Below are 18,306 nucleotides of genomic sequence, written 5' to 3' on the forward strand. Positions count from 1 at the left end.
CCTGCTCAAATGACCGTTGAGGCTGTACTCATTTCCTGTGTACAGCTCTGAGCCAGTGGTGGAAATTCCACATTCCGTGATGGGAGTAAATCTCTCCATAGGACTATCTGCATATGCTAAATGTTTCTGGCGTTAGGATGTAATTGCTTTCTGATGAATGCACCGCCTACGACCATGAAATGAAACTCAAATGAAACAAATGTAGTGTTTAAATTTTGATTTAAAGCTTTCCTGACTGCAGGGATTCATATTCTTGGTTCTTTCGGTAAAGTGACGTCGAAGGAAAAAAAATATATAAAACAATAAAATTCTCACTATTTTATTGTTCGATATTTTTATGATTTATTATTTCCCTTCTACGTGACTTTACCGAAAGAACCAATAATATAAATGTAGTGTTTGTTTCTATATTTCAATTAGCAATAATGTCTATTTACTAAATTTGTTTTGTCTACATTAACATAAGCACACAGCAGAGCGCGTGAATATTCCACCACTATATATACTTCGGGTAACGTTTTGGATCAGTGAGTGGCTCACAACCACCAAAAAGGCACAATAAATAAATACGTGATTCCGTATCAATAATTACAGAGCAGTGAGTGCATTGGCAAGAGCACAAGGAGCGCAGACTGTTGGAATGGCCGCGATCGGCCGGCGATGCCGCCACGCACGTGCCTCCCCTGGCATCGCTGAGCGAGGAGACGCGACAGCGCGCTTGCTTGGTGGAGCATGAAGCCAGAGTAGCCAGTTCAGCCCAGAGTTCATGCGGCTAGCGAGACGGAAAAACATTCGAGAATCCAAACCACGAGATTTCAATAGCGTAGCACAGAGGTCACACAGCCAGCCAGATGGGAAAGCAGTTGCAGAACTCAGCCGCGAGATTCCAAGGGTGCTCGATCCCAGTAGATCACATTGGGGTTTTTTGGGGACACTCCTGTTGCTGATATTCACTTGAAGAGCAGTGCTACAGTGCTACTTTGAAATAAAATAATGCAGGAGTTTACACCTGGCTCTGGGACTACACTTAATTGGGCTAAAATCCAAACTATGAGGCTTAAAATATGTCATTTTGACGGTCATGTGACAGACAAAACTCTTGGTGGCAAAGCAGGTCGGAGTGCTGCCCTATACTGCGTGGATCTGAGGTCACTTAAAAAGATCTCAGATGTATCTCTGTGATATCCACTTAGTGGGCCTCTAACAGCAAGGGTTGCACTGCTGTGTGAGACATCTGAATGGATTTTTAGTTTAATTACATGAGGCCAAGAGCACAATCGGGATAAGATTGTGGAAAAAAGATAAACATTATACGCATGGAAGATACTGCCGTTCCGTTGAGCATCACTGGGCGTGTTGTGGGAAGCAGGGTGTGTATGGTTTCAGGGAGTCGTACATCGGTTCAGCAAGAAGCTACCTCCCCGGTTGTGACTACTTCACTCTTGCCAGGAGGATTGCCTCCTCTCAAACAAGAGCTGCGTGTTGATTTTAAGCAAAGCCGATCAACGGCTATCCTGAAGCTCCCCGAGTCAGTAATCTACTAAATCAAGTCAGAGCACGGGCAGATAAACTGCACCAGTGAAGCCGATTTGTGGGAAACGACAGTGTCTGGTTCGTGGAGGTGCCACGTCGGGAGGAATGATTTTATTCAGTGGTGTGGAGTGAAGTAAAGTAGTGCCCCTGTGCACAGGTATAGCAGTGCGTGCTGAGGTGGTGAGGGATATACATAATTTACTGGGTTTACTATTCACATTCTTATTTAAATACAATGTTTGAACAAAAATTAGGGGATGAATTAAAATGTAAACAAACTTTCAAAAAAGGCTTACGCTACTCATGAATGGGATAACGATTTACACGTCCTTTATACTTTGTTTCATAAACACACAAGGACATAGTGCATATGGAACGTGTATAACATGTAAGAAAGATACACGTGACAGATTCCATCTCATCACAGATAGTTAAATAATAGCACACAATGCCAATCGTGTCCATTAAAGAGAAAAACTTCACATTATAAATGACACATTACTCAAGCTATTTGGATAAACATTACTCTTTGGTTCTTTCGATAAAGTCACGTAGAAAATAAAATAATAAGAGAATACGACATTTCGGGTTGCAACATAAGCAACCATCAGCAGCTAAGAATGAATGATAAAACACAGACACGGGAACAGCATAGGCAGACACATATGCAGAGAGACACACACAGAGTGAGACACACACCAAGACAAACACAAGGACAACGAATCTGTGCCGAGGCCTTAAATAGAGAGGGGGGGGGGGGTAGAGAGAGGACTGGGGAGGCTGTACCAGCGGACAAACGAGGGGACAAGGAGGGAGCAGTGTGGAATTCTGGACCACAGTGGCCGGAGGAGAGACAATGGTTTAGGGCAAGAAAATCGAAAGTTTGAGAAAGCAAATTTAGTAAAATTAAGAAGTGTAATGCAATGCAATACAGAGGGTCGGTGAACACACAGTTAACGCATAGCCTGGTTGATTAACGTTCTTCCAAAGATTGCTAAATTAGAAGTTAAGTGTGGAACAGACAAGCAAGGAGACATTTAGAGAGAAAAGTAGGAAGTGTGACAACAAATGTCGTAAAATTAGAGAATGTAATGTAATGCAACACAAAGAGTCGGCTAACACACAGTTAACGCATAGCCTGGTTGATTAACGTACTCCAAAAGATTGCTAAATTAGAAGTAAAGTGTGAGTTGTTAGTAAACCCTCCTCGTAGGAGGTGGTTCACACTAGATTCGAAGCTTTAGTGACTGCATGAATTACTCTTTGGTTCTTTCGGTAAAGTCACGTAGAAAATCAAATAAAATAATAATAGAATATGACGTTTCGATTGCAACACAAGCAACCATCATCAGGTAAGAATGAATACTAAAACACAGACACGGAAACAACATAGGCAGACACACATGCAGAGAGAAAGACGCACACAAAAACACACCGAGCGAGACACACACCAAGGAAACAGACACGGAAACAACATACGTAGACAACATGCAGAGAGAGAGACACACACACAAAGACATACCGAGCGAGGCACACACCAAGATAAAGCACAGACACGGCAACAACATAGGCAAACACACATGCAGAGAGAGACACACAAATGTTGTCCGCCTATGTTGTTTCCGTGTCTGTGTTTTCTTGGTGTGTCTCCCTCGGTATGTCTGTGTGTGTCTCTCTCTGCATGTGTGTCTCCCTATTTTGTTTCCGTGTCTGTGTTTTATCATTCATTCTTACCTGATGATGGTTGCTTATGTTGCAACGTCGTATTATATTATTATTTTATTTTATTTTCTACGCGACTTTACCAAAATAACCAAAGAAGTAATTCCTGCAGTCACTGAAAGCTTCGAATCTAGTTTTGATAAACATTGTTGATATTATTAAATTATCCTTCTCAAGCCTGTACAGGGAGGTCACTGCAATGGCCGAGCAAGCCCACTGATTCACCACTCTCATTCGTGCCGCAAGAAAATAATAGAAAAATCAACCTATGCTGCTTTGCATAATTTAAATCTGCACGGACAAAATTTTAGTTGGTGCATATGTTTATTTGAATGACTTGGATGACAATAAACGTAATTTGTTTTCAGCAAGGTCCTGCATCTCTTTGATGTTTGACCGGTATAATTAAAGAGCATTTGGCTTGGCATTGTAGGAAACTGGAGAACCTGGAGAAAACCCACCACACACATGAGGGAGTATAGCTCAGCACTTCCAGCTTCTGGCCACACCTCAGAGCCCACACCTGCAATACTGGCAGGTGTTGATGGCAACCCATCCAAGCACGATTCAGGATGAGGCACATTCAAGCTGATTTTGGTCATACGGGAAGGAGCAGTATAAGGTAACCTGGTGCAATGGCCCACAAAGTTCAATATCTGTGACTGGTAAAGTGTTCATCCCATTCTGTCAGCCTGTCATGAAAATATAATATATGTGTTTAAGCATAAAATTGTAAATTATCGGACAACAACAAAGGACAGGGATCCCAAATTTGGTGAGCGATGTTAAATTTTAAGGTGAGGAAATGCAATCAATGTCACACAGACGATGGAAAACATTGCTGCTGCTTCCCTCAGTAACCAGAATACACTCTGGCATGGTAGCCGAATGGTTTATTGTGTTAGGTCATCAGAATGGCAAACAAAACAGATAGGCAGAGCACAGCTCATAAATCACACGCTCGAGAGCTCAGCTGCCCATTATTGGCCACCATACAGCCCTTGATAGGATAATGATAATGATAGGCACTGACAATAATAATCCTAATTAGTGTTTTATAACCTAATAGTTGCTTCGTTATCTTAATGGACAGGCTTGGCTTTCGGTCTGTTCTTGGGGTGCATCATCACCATCGCGATCCGGGTTATTCTGCTAGCTGGCGGTTTTTGTCTGTCGATGAAATATGACGGTAATTGGTGGCTATCAATGAACTCGTGGGTAGAAGCGTATGTTGGCGTATTGTGTAACTAAAGAGTGAATGTGCATCTTGGAGGAAATTGCTGCCACTTTGGCGAACAGGTATTGTGTGCGTCTGTGTGAACAGGTGACTCATGACCTCCTTTCATATTTAGCTTGAAACGGTGTTGTGCAGCATAAAATCAGGTACTGCCGCAGGATATGACAACAACTTGACCGAGTTCCTGAAGCACATATGCCCAAAGGCGAAGACATGACTCGTAACCTTGTACACGCGGATCATACAGGAGCAGAGGATGCCATGAGCATGGCGCCAGGCAAAAATAATTGCATCCCAAAGCCCGGTAAGGATCCAAACAGTGCGGCTAGCTACCGCCCAAGTTCCTTGCTCTCTGTGTTTTAAGCTTCTGGAGTGCCTGATCCTGCAGCAAATCAGTCCAGAACTGAAGAACAACATCACAGTTGAGCAGGCAGGTTTCAGACAAGGATGCAGTACCTGACAACATTAATCGAGAATGGGTACCAGGCAAACATGAAATCTGGAACAGTTTTCCTTGACTTGACGGCACGGTCTGACATGCAGGCCTGTTGTTGAAGATATCCAGAGTGATGCTACGCTGGGTAGTAGAAATTATTGAACTTTTCCTCCACGATAGACGAGTTTGAGTGCACATGGGAGAAAAATGCAGCTCTTGGAGAAGACAAACGAATGGACTTACCGCAGGGTTCAGTCCTATCTCCAAGCCTCTTCAACACCTACATCAACAATCTGCCAGTGACACAGCCACGCAAATTCATCTATGCCGATGATATTTGCCTTGGAACCCAAAGTCACCGAGGCAGAGAGAGTAAAAACCAAAGACATGGAGATGATGGCAGAGTACCTCAGTAGATTGTGACTACAACCAAGCGCAACCAACACCGTCTCCAGTGTTTTTAATCTGCACAACGCGAAAGCATGACCCGAATCCGGTTTACCTAGGCGTGACCTTGGACAGATCGGTGACGTACCATGAACACCTGAAGAATACTAGATTTGAAGCTTTCGTGACTGCAAGGATTCATACCATTAGTTTTTTCGGTAAAGTCACGTAAGTAAAAAAATGAAATTAAAATTAATAAAAATAAAATAATAAAAATCACGACGTTTCGGAGGCAACACAAGTCTCCGTCATCAGGCGGGACCGTCACAGCCAGATTTGCTGTATCAAGTGAGGCAGGGATTCCAAGATGCAAGTTCTTAAATACAAGTTAAGGGGGAGGGGGGGGGGGAGCTTATCAGAATGTGGTAGCCAATGAATGGAACGTATTTGGGGGGGCGGGGCTAAAAGAGGTGTACATAGACGTCGACGTGGACGCACTTAAGCGATGTTGTCCCCACCTGAAGGACGCTTTTATTGCACCCAAAACGTCGTGATTTAATGTAGTTGTTTTCATTTATTTTGTTTGATTTTTGTGACTTTACCGAAAAAAGCAAAGCGTATAAGTCGCAGACGTTGTTCCTTTTAGAGGCAACACTTTTTTTGTAACACCGTAACACAAAAGGGTAACTGCCCCTTTGCCAGACTACAGCGAGTTACTCCTACGAAGGGTCGATCCCTCACTCAGGTCTCTGACCACGTGGTTGCCTCGTCAAACAAAGAGTTTCAGCTTGAGACGTAGAGCTTCCCGCTTGTAGATGTTGAGCTTCCAGCTTGTAAAATGCAGCGACCCCGGTCCCTCTTAGGGACCCGCCTTATATCCCTCTCCGGTCGGAGCCGCTCTGCCCTCGGCCCCGCCCGCCTTCCCGAACATTCTCATTATCTCTCGATCCTTCTCAAGAGCTCTCTCTGGACACGTGATCACCCCCAAACCCCCCACCTGGGGCCCCCTGTATGGACATTCTGGATCACGTGTCTACGGGGTCAACCAGAGTGCCATGGCCCGGGGCAACCCTGCCCCTGGGCTGACACTCACCCCATCTCCCTCGTGGGAGCCCCCACCACACGCTGTGCGCGGTGCCCGCACTATCCCAGTGCTCGCCAAGCCCCGCTAGGGCTGGTGTTACACACAGCCACCCACACGGTGCTGTCCCCGCTAGGGCTGGTGTTACACACAGCCACCCACACGGTGCTGTCCCCCCTAGGGCTGGTGTTACACACAGCCACCCACACGGTGCTGTCCCCCCTAGGGCTGGTGTTACACACAGCCACCCACACGGTGCTGTCCCCCCTAGGGCTGGTGTTACACACAGCCACCCACACGGTGCTGTCCCCCCTAGGGCTGGTGTTACACACAGCCACCCACACGGTGCTGTCCCCGCTAGGGCTGGTGTCACACACAGCCACCCACACGGTGCTGTCCCCGCTAGGGCTGGTGTCACACACAGCCACCCACACGGTGCTGTCCCCGCTAGGGCTGGTGTCACACACAGCCACCCACACGGTGCTGTCCCCGCTAGAGCTGGTGTCACACACAGCCACCCACACGGTGCTGTCCCCGCTAGGGCTGGTGTCACACACAGCCACCCACACGGTGCTGTCCCCGCTAGGGCTGGTGTCACACACAGCCACCCACACGGTGCTGTCCCCACTAGGGCTGGTGTCACACACAGCCACCCACACGGTGCTGTCCCCACTAGGGCTGGTGTCACACACAGCCACCCACACGGTGCTGTCCCCACTAGGGCTGGTGTTACACACAGCCACCCACACGGTGCTGTCCCCACTAGGGCTGGTGTTACACACAGCCACCCACACGGTGCTGTCCCCACTAGGGCTGGTGTTACACACAGCCACCCACACGGCGCTGTCCCCCCTAGGGCTGGTGTTACACACAGCCACCCACACGGTGCTGTCCACGATGTAGGGACATCGAACGGCACAACCCTTCCAGGCCGGCACCATACAGTCACATCCTCGATACCATTACAAATGTAAAATGTGTACAAATTATATGCAAGTTGTTTGATTATGGCATGAAAAGGCATTCATCCAACAGTTAATAAATCATAGATGCTAGTGATATTGTAAATGGGGTGAAGAATAACGTAAAAACAGCAGAAATAAACTGAGAAGCAATGCTCACGAGGTGCAACAAATTTGGACAATATTTTTTATTCAAATCACAACCCCGAATCGCGATAATTCAATGGAATTGCTGGAAGGTGGGAGGGGGTCAACTGTTCGATGTCTCATCTTTACCTCCTATTTGGCTGCTATGCGTGTGTCCAGAATAAGCGAGGGGATCGCGTCTGCTCCTCATGCAAGTAATTTACTTCCACAATTACTGCTGAATTCTTATAGTTGCAGATTGTAAACAATAAACAAGAACAGGATTGCTGTATACTGAATTAGCCACAGCCAATGGTAGAAGTTATTTCTCATTGTTTAGTCACCACCACTTCACCTTACTATAGTTGTTTTGTCTCACCTTCCTCTTCCTAACTCCTTTCACTATGCAATCTGCCACAACTAGTCGATGTTGTCACACACTGTCCAGGGATTACTTTGCAGTTCTTCACTCCTTTCAGGTGCTTCCTCCTCACCAAAATGAAATCTATCTGGCTCTTCGCCTCTCCACTCTGGTAGGTCATCTTCCTGCTTCTGGAAGTAGGTTTTCACCACTGGAAGATCATTTGCCTGGGCCATTCGAAGAATGTCCTCTCGTCCCGCATTCCTACTGCCATATCCGTATCCTCCATGGTTCCTTCATATCCGTCCTTACCTCTTCCTACTCTTCCATTTAAGTCTGTGCCCATTACCACTGCTTCATCTACCGGTCAGCTCTGAAACTCCTAGTCTAAGTTCTCCCAAAATGAATCCTTCTCTTTCCGACTGCAGCCCATCTGCGGGGCATATGCACACACCACAATTACAACCCCACTGTCCAGTACTAGTCTGACTATGATCAGGCTGTCATTCACTCTTCTGACTTTCACCACCTTTTTGTTAATCTCCTCACTCAGCACAACTCCAACTCCATTACGCCTTGGTGTGGTTCCATTGTATAACAATTTAAAGCCACAGCCAATCTCTTTCACTTTTATGCCTTTCCATTTTGTTTCCCGGATGCAATGCGGTCGACTTTCCTTCTTTTCAAGGAGTCCACTAATTCCTGACCTTTTCCTGTCATTGTTCTAATATTCCATGTGGCTAACCTTATCTTCCTCTCGAACAACCTTCTGCTCTTTCCATTTTGTTTCTCCATATGTGCAGACAGCGTAACTACCACCGCCCGGGTCTACACTCCCTGTAGCGACAGAGTCATTGAGTCCCGAGATTCTTTGCACCCTCTGCCCACTGATGGGCTGCGGGGGACTGAGGGCCATTTGTTTGCAAGGACTTTCCATGTTTTGGCTTTAGGGGTTTTACGGCCGGTTGCCACCAGACACCAACCCTCCTCCTTTTATCCTGGCTTGGGACAGGCAGAAACACATTTTTGAGCGTAATCAGAGGCGCGTTGAAACAAAAGTGTTGTAAGTGTGGCACGCCCGAGATGAGTTCAACGAGCGCTGCCCATGGTGCTAGTGGGGTGATTTTTGTGAATGGTACTTCCTTCGTTAGTGTTATTCGTAGAATGTTTAGGGTGAGCACTGTCCGTGGTGCTGTTCAGGTGATCGTTCTGTACGTGGATATTTGCTTGTGCGCCTGTCTGCTTGCGCCGACACTCACCGAGGATTGCAAGCACTGTGCCGTCCTTGAGCACCTCCATGGAGCCCGAGCAGCACGAAGCAGAAGGCCTGCAGCGCGTCGCCCTGCCGCATGAGGTACTCGCCCGGCGCACAGAACGTCGTTTTCACGTTGAGCGAGAGCGAGCGCAGGCACCCGCGGCTTCGCCGCCTCAAACAGCGGCAGCTGTAGCATCTCCTTGTTGAGGTGCATCGTCACATCGGCCCGCAGCTCATCCGGGAAGTCCTTCAAAAGCTGATCAAATCAAATTGTGAGCGCATTTGACATTCACCCCATTTTTACAGCACTGTTAGGAAGGAACTCTGTTTTACATAGACTGCAGTAGTTTCACAGGAAGAGGGAAAATTGGTATGTCATTCCAATTAAGAAATTTGCAGGTAATTTTTCTAATTTTAACCATGAAGCCGGCACAAAAGAACCTACTCTTACGAATGAAATCACTGGATCTTTAATACCCATTCTGAAGCAAGCGGCGCATATTTTTGTACGGTTAATGCATCTGCAGTATTAACCAAATGTCCGGGGATTGAGGGGGCATCACAACAGGCAGCAGCACTCTTAAGATTAAAGTCAATTTTGTACAATGCAGGACCATGATGGATGGCAGCGTCTTAGAGAGGCCTTCATCCAACAGTGAATAGATAATTGATGACGATATCGATTTTTTAAAATACATATGCCCCAAATTGTGCGTGTGAGAGTTTATTATTTTCGATTTTTATACGTATTCTCTATTAAATTAAACCGCACGGCATCTGCAGCCACAGAGGCGCTGCAATGCACCACGACGCAATAAAAATGAAATAACAAAAATGCCTCAGTCGATTGCCAAATAAAATCGGGAACTGGAATTTTGATAATTCATGGAATCGCAAGAATGGCAACATTGTTAAATCATTATATAACCACTTTTTAGTACGTGGCGTGCCTTGGTGATCTCCCATGTGGAGACCCACGGAGCAGTGGGAAACTAAAACAATCATCCACGTGCAAACTGGCGCGGTGGCGGGTGTGCTTACCCTATGTCCTGGTTGCACTGCGTATATTGCTACAACCACCTTTGATGTTGTCTTTTGAGCTGTTTAATGTCAGTTTTTTACGACAATAATAAAAGAACACACTGCAAGCATATGCATAACAATGAACGTGGATTTTACCGTGTCTGCCCTTTATTTTTGCTTGCCCCAAGGACGTCCTGTCTGCTGTACATTGTCCTAGTTTTCCTGCACATATTATTACAACCACCTTTGATGTTGTTTCTAAGTATGTAACGTTGTTTTTTTTGACGGAGGCAATAGAAACACACTGGAAATATTAATAATCAATCGTTTGGTCAAAAAAGGAATTGTTGCAATCCTCTTAATGCCTTAAAATGTGCACTTTTAAAACTTACCATTGACCATAACTGTCTATATACCTCTCCACCGTGTTGAAATTTAAAACGTTGCTTATATCATAAGATACAAATTTATTTTAAAAAAATAAGTGTAAAAATAGCCATCCATCTGGAGCTTTGTTGGAACACATGCCTTGCGTCACCTCTAATTATCAATGGGGGATGGAAGAGCCAATTCTTTGTGCTGCTCTTGTGCTGGAAATGTATTTGCAGTGCCACTTTAAATATTATGAAGATTGTTATCTATCGATGTATGGTTGGTAATTAACTCTAACACGTGCAGATTATTTGCTCGCTGCTCAATTACTGCACGAGAACAAAAATAAGAAAGCACAAACCACTAAAGTACAGCTTTGCATGCCATCATGATTATTGTCAGCCGTTATCTATCCACTGCTGGATGATGCCCTCTCCAAGCCGTCGCCATCTATGAAGCTCTTGTGATGAATCGATCACTTTTAGGTTCTACACATGAGTTGATTTCATCGCTCCATCTCCGTTGTTGTTGTCCGGTCAGGCGTGCTCCCTCTGGCTACATCATTTCGATGCATTGATGCCATTGTTATGTTCCTAATGGCTGCTGCTAGGAGCTGCTACAGTGACAAATGTTATATAGTCCAGCTCCCTAAGGGGTTCGTTAGTGAAGGACGCTGAGTGGAACCAAAACTATCAGACCTATGTTCTGTCCTGCATTGTCATGAGCAGCGACGTGCCATGGCTATAGATCCGGTGGGCAGTGGTGCGCTCCACTCCAGGTTTTCCAGAATGGAAATCCACACTGTCTACTGCGCAAACAGGTCTAGCGAAAGCTCGGCACCAGCCCTGCTGCATTAAGCATTGTATCTGTGTAATCCTTACATCAATCCACTGTAGATGAAGGTCATTTCACACCCTGTGGGTTATTTGAGCATATTACACCACGCTGGTATATACAGGTTGGTGACGGCAGAGAGCATAGATGTCGGAGCACAGTACAGTACAACAATATATTTTTCTGCACGGCCCTCAGTTGAGGACGTAGCACAGCAGCCGGCGATACCTATCTTATGCACAATGGTCGCCAATCAAAGAACTATCCAGACTTGGCTATGCTTCGCTTCCGTGATCTAGCAATGTCAGCGCTATTCTGGGAGGATTTGGTCACTCTTACTCAAATGCACCTTATGCTCTTCTATTATCCTCTAATTAATCGTTCACCTGCTCATGTCACGTACAATGACAAAACCTAAGGATTTTTCCGACGTAAACCATGAACCACGTCGCGTTTACACAGGAGGCAAAAAAAACCCATGATATATCTCATGGGGGAAAAATAATATCTTATGATACCTGAAGAGGGAAGAACTACATGAATGTGCATTGTTTTGAGCCTGGTATTATCGGACAACTGACAGCAAGTGGGACTTTTAATGTTCTGTAAAGAATTACAGAGGATGATCGTGGGAAAATCAGAACCAGTGGCAACTCTAGAACATGTGTCCCCTTGGGCCTACTTGGTTTTCTGTGTGCAGTGTCCGGCGGAGGGTTTGCCCACCTCGTTGGTGTCAATGCCATTGTTGACGGACCACGTCGTCTGAAAGTACTCGAGCATGCGCTGCTTGAGTGGCTGGGGCAGGCCGTGGATGCGGATAAACTCCTTGAGGTCCTTGGTGCGCGTGAGGTAGAGCGAGCGGCGCGAGTACATCCGCTGGATGATGGCCGTCACGTTCCCAAACACCACGGCGTGCATCAGCGCTGTGTGCGGGCGGATTTTGTGTTTAGCAGCGCCGGGTTTTTTGCAGTGGACACGTTTGGGTAGGTAGAAGAGGACACACAACGGAGGTCTGGTGTGTCCTCGAAATACTGGAGGTTAAATGTAGCTCATATACAGCTTTAATGCGACACGTAGGCTGTCGCGACCAATTTCGCGTAAATGTACGCGATCTAAACCAAAAAGCCTCTTATGGATCACAGAATTACCCTGTATCATATGGTCTTTAATAGAAACACACCTTTATATAAAAATGTTGTCTATATTGGAACATCTTTAAAAGAGTCATCATGGGCTCTTGTTACAGACGGACAGAGCATATGCATTAAATGATGTAAACCTTAAGTTGATTTTGCAAGAGAAACACAATAAGCGATTACAATGAATGCAACATGAAACAGGAACAAATCAAGAACATTCATGAGTTGGGCAGATGAAAGAGCAGCATGCCACACTCTACACAAGCCATTGACAACGTGAGAATCAACAGACTAACGATGAAGGTACCGCAATGTGTGCTTTCCTCGCAAGTAGCAAGCAGGGAGAAAACAAGACAAATGTAAATGTATATAGTGGCTAAATGCAATTACATGGGTGATGATTCAAATGGAGGGGAAGGTGGGCAAAGAGGCGGCAAAACCCAACACACGTCCACCGCAGCATCTCCTTTTCTTCCACATGGCATAATCATTGCGCAACTGCCATCGCAGCATCTCTTCCTCCCCCGAGCAGCAAAGAAACCACCTGACTCCAAAAGTCATGAAACATACCAAAAGTCGAAAATCTTGGTAACCAGCTGCGAAACTAAAGGACCCACCTCCAATGAGCATGGCGCAGATGGAGAAGATCTTTTCGGAGTCGGTGTTGGCCGAGACGTTGCCGAAGCCAACGCTGGTGATGCTGCTGAGCGTGAAGTAGAGAGAGGTGATGTAGGCGCTGCGCAGGGGAGGTCCGCAGTGTGACACGCTGCTGTTGGCCGAGCCGGACGCCTCCAGCCGCTTGCGCAGCTGGTGCAGCCAGCCTGCCGCAACGCACACACAAGCACACGGGTACCCCGTTTGTAGCCTATGTAGACTGTTGGGATGAACCACCTATTCAATGGGGAATGAGGCAGTGGTGAGGTTTTATGGCTGCCACCCCTCCAGGCACGGCGAATAAGGAGGGTTGTGCGGCTGAGCCCTACACCATGAAATGTCCCCTTGGCAGCACCAAAGTTAATTCTGCTTAGTAGTACTGGATATATGCCTCTTTTGGTGGCCTACATAACAGCTCCACAGGCCACCCCATCCACGAGGGACTGAAGCCAGGCATGCACCTGTCTATGGGCCTGGACAGTCTGGGAATTGGCGTCTTGTGTTCGGGTGGCAGGAATTTATTTATACCGAAAACTGGTACAGGTATTGTAAAAATCTTGACTTAAAGCTTTCGTGACTACAGGAATTAATATTCTTTGGGTCTTTCGGTAAAGTCACGTAGATAGGTTCAAAGAAAATAACAAAAAACTACGACGTTTCGATCGCAACACAAGCAGTCGTCATCATGCTATTTTCTTTGAACCTATCTACGTGACTTTACCGAAAGACCCAAAGAATACAAGTATTGTGTTGAACTTTATTACAGTATTCTGCATGGTTATTATAGACCTGACGCAAACTTAAAAATATGTCGAGGTTTGGTCTGTTGGAATGATGGCAACCCTACGTGACAAGCACTATGCCAGGATGTCATTGATGTTTACACCCCACATCACTTGCCACTGATGATTGATATGTATGCATGTTGAACTTCTTTCGCACCATACATTATCCAACCATGCTAATCGGAGGTGCGGGGGAAGGACAACAAACTTAACACTAAAAGCAGTTATAATAAACTCCTTAAAAAAGTAAAAAAAACCACAATGGTTTTATTCACAACTTCGTTTAACTCACGGTCGAGAAGTACGTAAATGATGCGGCGCCTGCTCCCACATCAACGATTACTTGAATTAATTGGTTATTTTATAAATGAATCTTCAATGTACAACTTTTGTTTGTGTGGAGTGAGGGTGCCCGTAACTCGTTTACACTGAGCAGGCGCGCCTGAGACGACACGTGGCGCCTGCTTCTTGGGCGAGGCGATTCGACAGTTTAGGGACCACGGCGTTTTTGATCCTACACAAATATATATAAATAATAAGGCATCCATATAAAATGTCAATTGCTTTAAAGTAGATAATTAATTGATGAATTTATGGCGATTTTGATACAGGCATGCATTGTCACCGGATATGAGTACATGTGCAAAATTTGGAATTGATTGGACAACAGGAAGTAGACTAAATTTTTATTACAAGATTTGACGACGACAAACATAGGAGTCAAGTTAAGTAAAACCGTTGACAAAAAGCAGTTCTAAAGAACGGATAGCCGTGGCTATGAATCAAACACATAGGGTTCATAGCGCATTGCACTAACAACCACTGCCACTGTTACATACACGTGTAAGGACAGTACGGGATGATGTAGGGATAGTACGGGCTCCCCGTGGCCATGGTTACTAATTAACGCAAGGGGAACAGACAGGGTCACGTTAGGGTAATGTGGGACCTAAGTGGTCGCTAATAATGATTGATGCGACAAGCTTTGACAGGGTCGCGTGAGGGGAAGCACAGGACCTAACGGTCGTAAATTGTAATAAGGGCAGACAGACAGGGCCAGGTGCGGTGAGCGAGAGTTCGGGAATAGGGGCGTGGCCGGGTCGTGAGGGGGTTAAGAGCCGGCTTGAACCGGGGCTCTGGGCTGCTGTTGTGGGGGAACTGCCGTCACCGTCGTCACCTTAGAGAGGGTCGTCTTCATCATCCTGGAGTGGGAGCCTTGTAGTCTTGGAAGGCTAGAGTTATGTTGTCTCAGAATATAGTTATCTAAGTTACCCCAGTGTATATAGTCACCCGCGGTTACTCGTAAGTTATCAACAGCCTGCAATGTCCCCGTGCCACAGGCGCCCCCGCACAACAACAGCCTGCAGCGTCCCCGAACAACCACAGCCTGCGGCGGCCCTGAACAACCACAGCCTGCGGCACCCCCCAACAACCACAGCATGCGGCGGCCCCCAACAGACTGGGCAAGTAAATCCTCATGATCCACTCACACAGCGTGCAGTGGGCCTTCATCCAGCAGTGGATTTGAGCACCAAAACAACTCGAGTACTAATGTAATGGATAGAGCACGGCTCTCACTCAGGGCAGCATAGGACAGAGCACGGCTCTCCCTCAAGCCAGCAGTGGAGAGCACGGGGGTCCCTCTGGGCAGCAGTAGACGGAGCACGGTTCTGCTTGACTCTCACTCACCCGTCTACTCTGAGCTGCATGCGATTGTGTGTTAGTGAGTGTGGGTGAGTGAGCCGTGTGTGAGTGGATCGACCGTCTCCGGCACTGTGGCCGTGATGTTGTTGCTTCTCGGGCCTCCGAGGTGCGGGGTGCACCACCACAACATGAAGTGGGCATTTCGCAGTCACGTGACGCACTTCAACCAATCCGGGGGCGTTAATCACAGTCACAGAATGACAGGACAGATCTGGGCTATTATACTGTATGTGTATGAGATTGAACTGATCGAGGATTTAATTTCCATAAAAAAAATACTCGTGGCAAACATTGGTTTGATAGACCTGTGCAGGATGGTGGCATGAATATTATTTAGTTTCAGCAATGGCGATGGCTTACGGAGACCTTTATCATCATCATTAGCCATTCATCACGGCTGAGGGTGATGATAGTGACTTGCATGGCTTGTTTATTTGAATGATACTATATACAGCATCACTGTGTGGCAAATAGAACATGTTATACCGTTACATAACAAAAGACAGATGTTCACAACTAATTCCAACATCACAGAAATGAGAATGTATCTATCTATCTGTGTGTCGCATAAATTAAACTGAAGGCAGACTTTAAAGTGGTGTGCATGGGTCGGGTTTAAGAACCACACGAATAGCTTCTGGTGAAGATAATCCACTTACACAGCAGGGGCACAGCCATCCATCTGCCATGGTCACGTTCGCTCGCAATGGTGACTGCCATTCCGTCCGGCAGTCTTGCGGAAATTTTCTACCCACCTACTGACTCCTGTAAATGACTCCACGATTATAAACCGAGGCAAATATCGTAACATTATAGCATGAGACCATTTCTGTTTTTTTTTACACTTTCTCGAGGAGACAGATGCATTTCTAGTGGAATTTTCTGGTTGGTGGGGCATGCCAAATGGCATGCAGAAACAATTGGCATTCTTTAGGGTGCAGGGTAAGCAATTGGCTGAGAGCACGATGAAGCAACAACGCTATAATCGTAGGCTCTTGGGGTTCATGACCATCCGTTATCTAGTGTTGAGCTGTCTTGACAAGCATCAGCTTCTGTACAGCAATGCACCACTCATTAATAATAATGATTATAAATACAAAACTAGTAATCATAATATCACCGTCAGTGAGTCTTAGGATTCCTTTTCAGGAGGGTCTAGCATTATGATAATTGGCCAATTCCATGAATGAGTGTTTGGCTTGACAGAGCAGGAAACCAAAATCAACTGAAGAAAACTCACCGTGCATGCAAAGGCGTTGCACTTAAAGCTCTGTACAGATAGATATGAGCATCTATTGCTGGTAATTTCCCATCCTAGTGATAAAAAGACCCAATCCTGCTCAACCTCTGAGATATGACGAGATTGGGGACATCCAAGGTGGTTTGGTCAGAGGCAAATAGTGGCAAAGCAAACCCTCCACTAAAATGTGGTGTACGTAAAACAGCGGAGTAAAGTACAATTCCGATTATTTGCTTTAAACAATCTTTCACTGTATTTCACCAATGCTAATTATGTTAGAGAAAAGCATGTCATTGAATTTCAATTGGTTCATTAGGCTAATGGGACGGAATGCTTTACAACCACACTCTACCCTTTGCTTCCGACTGTCCTCTCTCCTGCATCTGATCCTTCTATGCACCTTTCTTCTTTGATCCATTGATCACCCTGCATACACTATTTTTCCATAATAGTGAAAAGTGAGATGATCACAGAAGAAATGCAATTCCATATTAAAGTAGATAGTATAAGTGAGGGAACAAATAATATACTCAGCACATGCTTAATGATTCCATTCTAAAGGGTGAAGTGGCAGCACAGTGGTTGATGCGCTGTGCTACGAACCCAGTGATCTGAGTTCGATTCCTGGCCACGGGTAACATCAGAGCAGTGTGGTGAAATATGTGTGTCACTGGACACCCTGACCACCCTATTAACCAACACGTTCCATCTCGAGGCATTATCCAGGTAAATTATTACAGTTCAATAAATGCCCACAGTGTTGGAAAGCCTTTATCCAGCAGCGGATTGAGAAAGCACTGAAAATAATTATTTTAGATTTTTTGATGACAGGCAAAATTAAAGTGCATACTTCTTTCAAGCGCAAAATTATATCACGCAAAATGACACACATAGCATGAGCCTGCCTGGGTTTTCCGATTTTCTTGTGAGGTTATTGCAAAGTGTCTTTGTATTCATGCTCAAGACAACTATTTATTTACGAAAACAGCTCGTCGGACCCTTTTCAGCAGCCCTCGTTGCTCACTGATGTAACAAAACCACCGGCACACTTCTGGTGTCAAGTAGCCGGCAGACCCAATTATGAGAAGATTGGCACATCCCTTGAGACCGACCCTGACACCTCTTGTCACCTTTGCTCAAGGGCTCCAGTCAGTTCACTGTCGTGCTGCCAACTCTGGCAAGGGGCTTCCAACTTTACAGCTCTTCCTATAAAGTCCATCGTTACAATACGAACACAACCCCCCAAGCATGGATTTTCCCGCTTTTAATTGTGCCACTTTACAGCCAGGGCACGGTGGTGCCTGCCCTGGTTATTGTGCGGCGAGTGTTGTTTGTCTAAGGATGTGTAGAAAATGTTTTTGAAATTGTTAGATTGGCAACTTATGTGGCTTGCTTCTTGGAGTGTCAGGAGTTTGCTACAGTGCATAACAAAAAATTAAATGCTCCACTCGACAA

General features: G+C 45.8%; 1 protein-coding gene across 1 annotated transcript in view; it reads right to left on the reverse strand.

Moving 5' to 3' along the window:
- LOC133345129 (potassium voltage-gated channel subfamily H member 8-like) overlaps nt 1-18,306 on the reverse strand; it is a 147,210-nt gene that overhangs the window by 38,549 nt on the left and 90,355 nt on the right. The window contains 5 exon segments of the mRNA XM_061555625.1: nt 9,105-9,153; nt 9,155-9,265; nt 9,267-9,356; nt 12,053-12,252; nt 13,086-13,289. Of these exon segments, the coding sequence (XP_061411609.1) occupies nt 9,105-9,153; nt 9,155-9,265; nt 9,267-9,356; nt 12,053-12,252; nt 13,086-13,289 (654 nt within the window).

The sequence above is a fragment of the Lethenteron reissneri genome, chromosome 21 (genome assembly GCF_015708825.2).
Source record: "Lethenteron reissneri isolate LAM-NWPU_2019-01 chromosome 21, ASM1570882v1, whole genome shotgun sequence".
In the NCBI taxonomy this organism is placed as follows: domain Eukaryota; kingdom Metazoa; phylum Chordata; class Hyperoartia; order Petromyzontiformes; family Petromyzontidae; genus Lethenteron; species Lethenteron reissneri.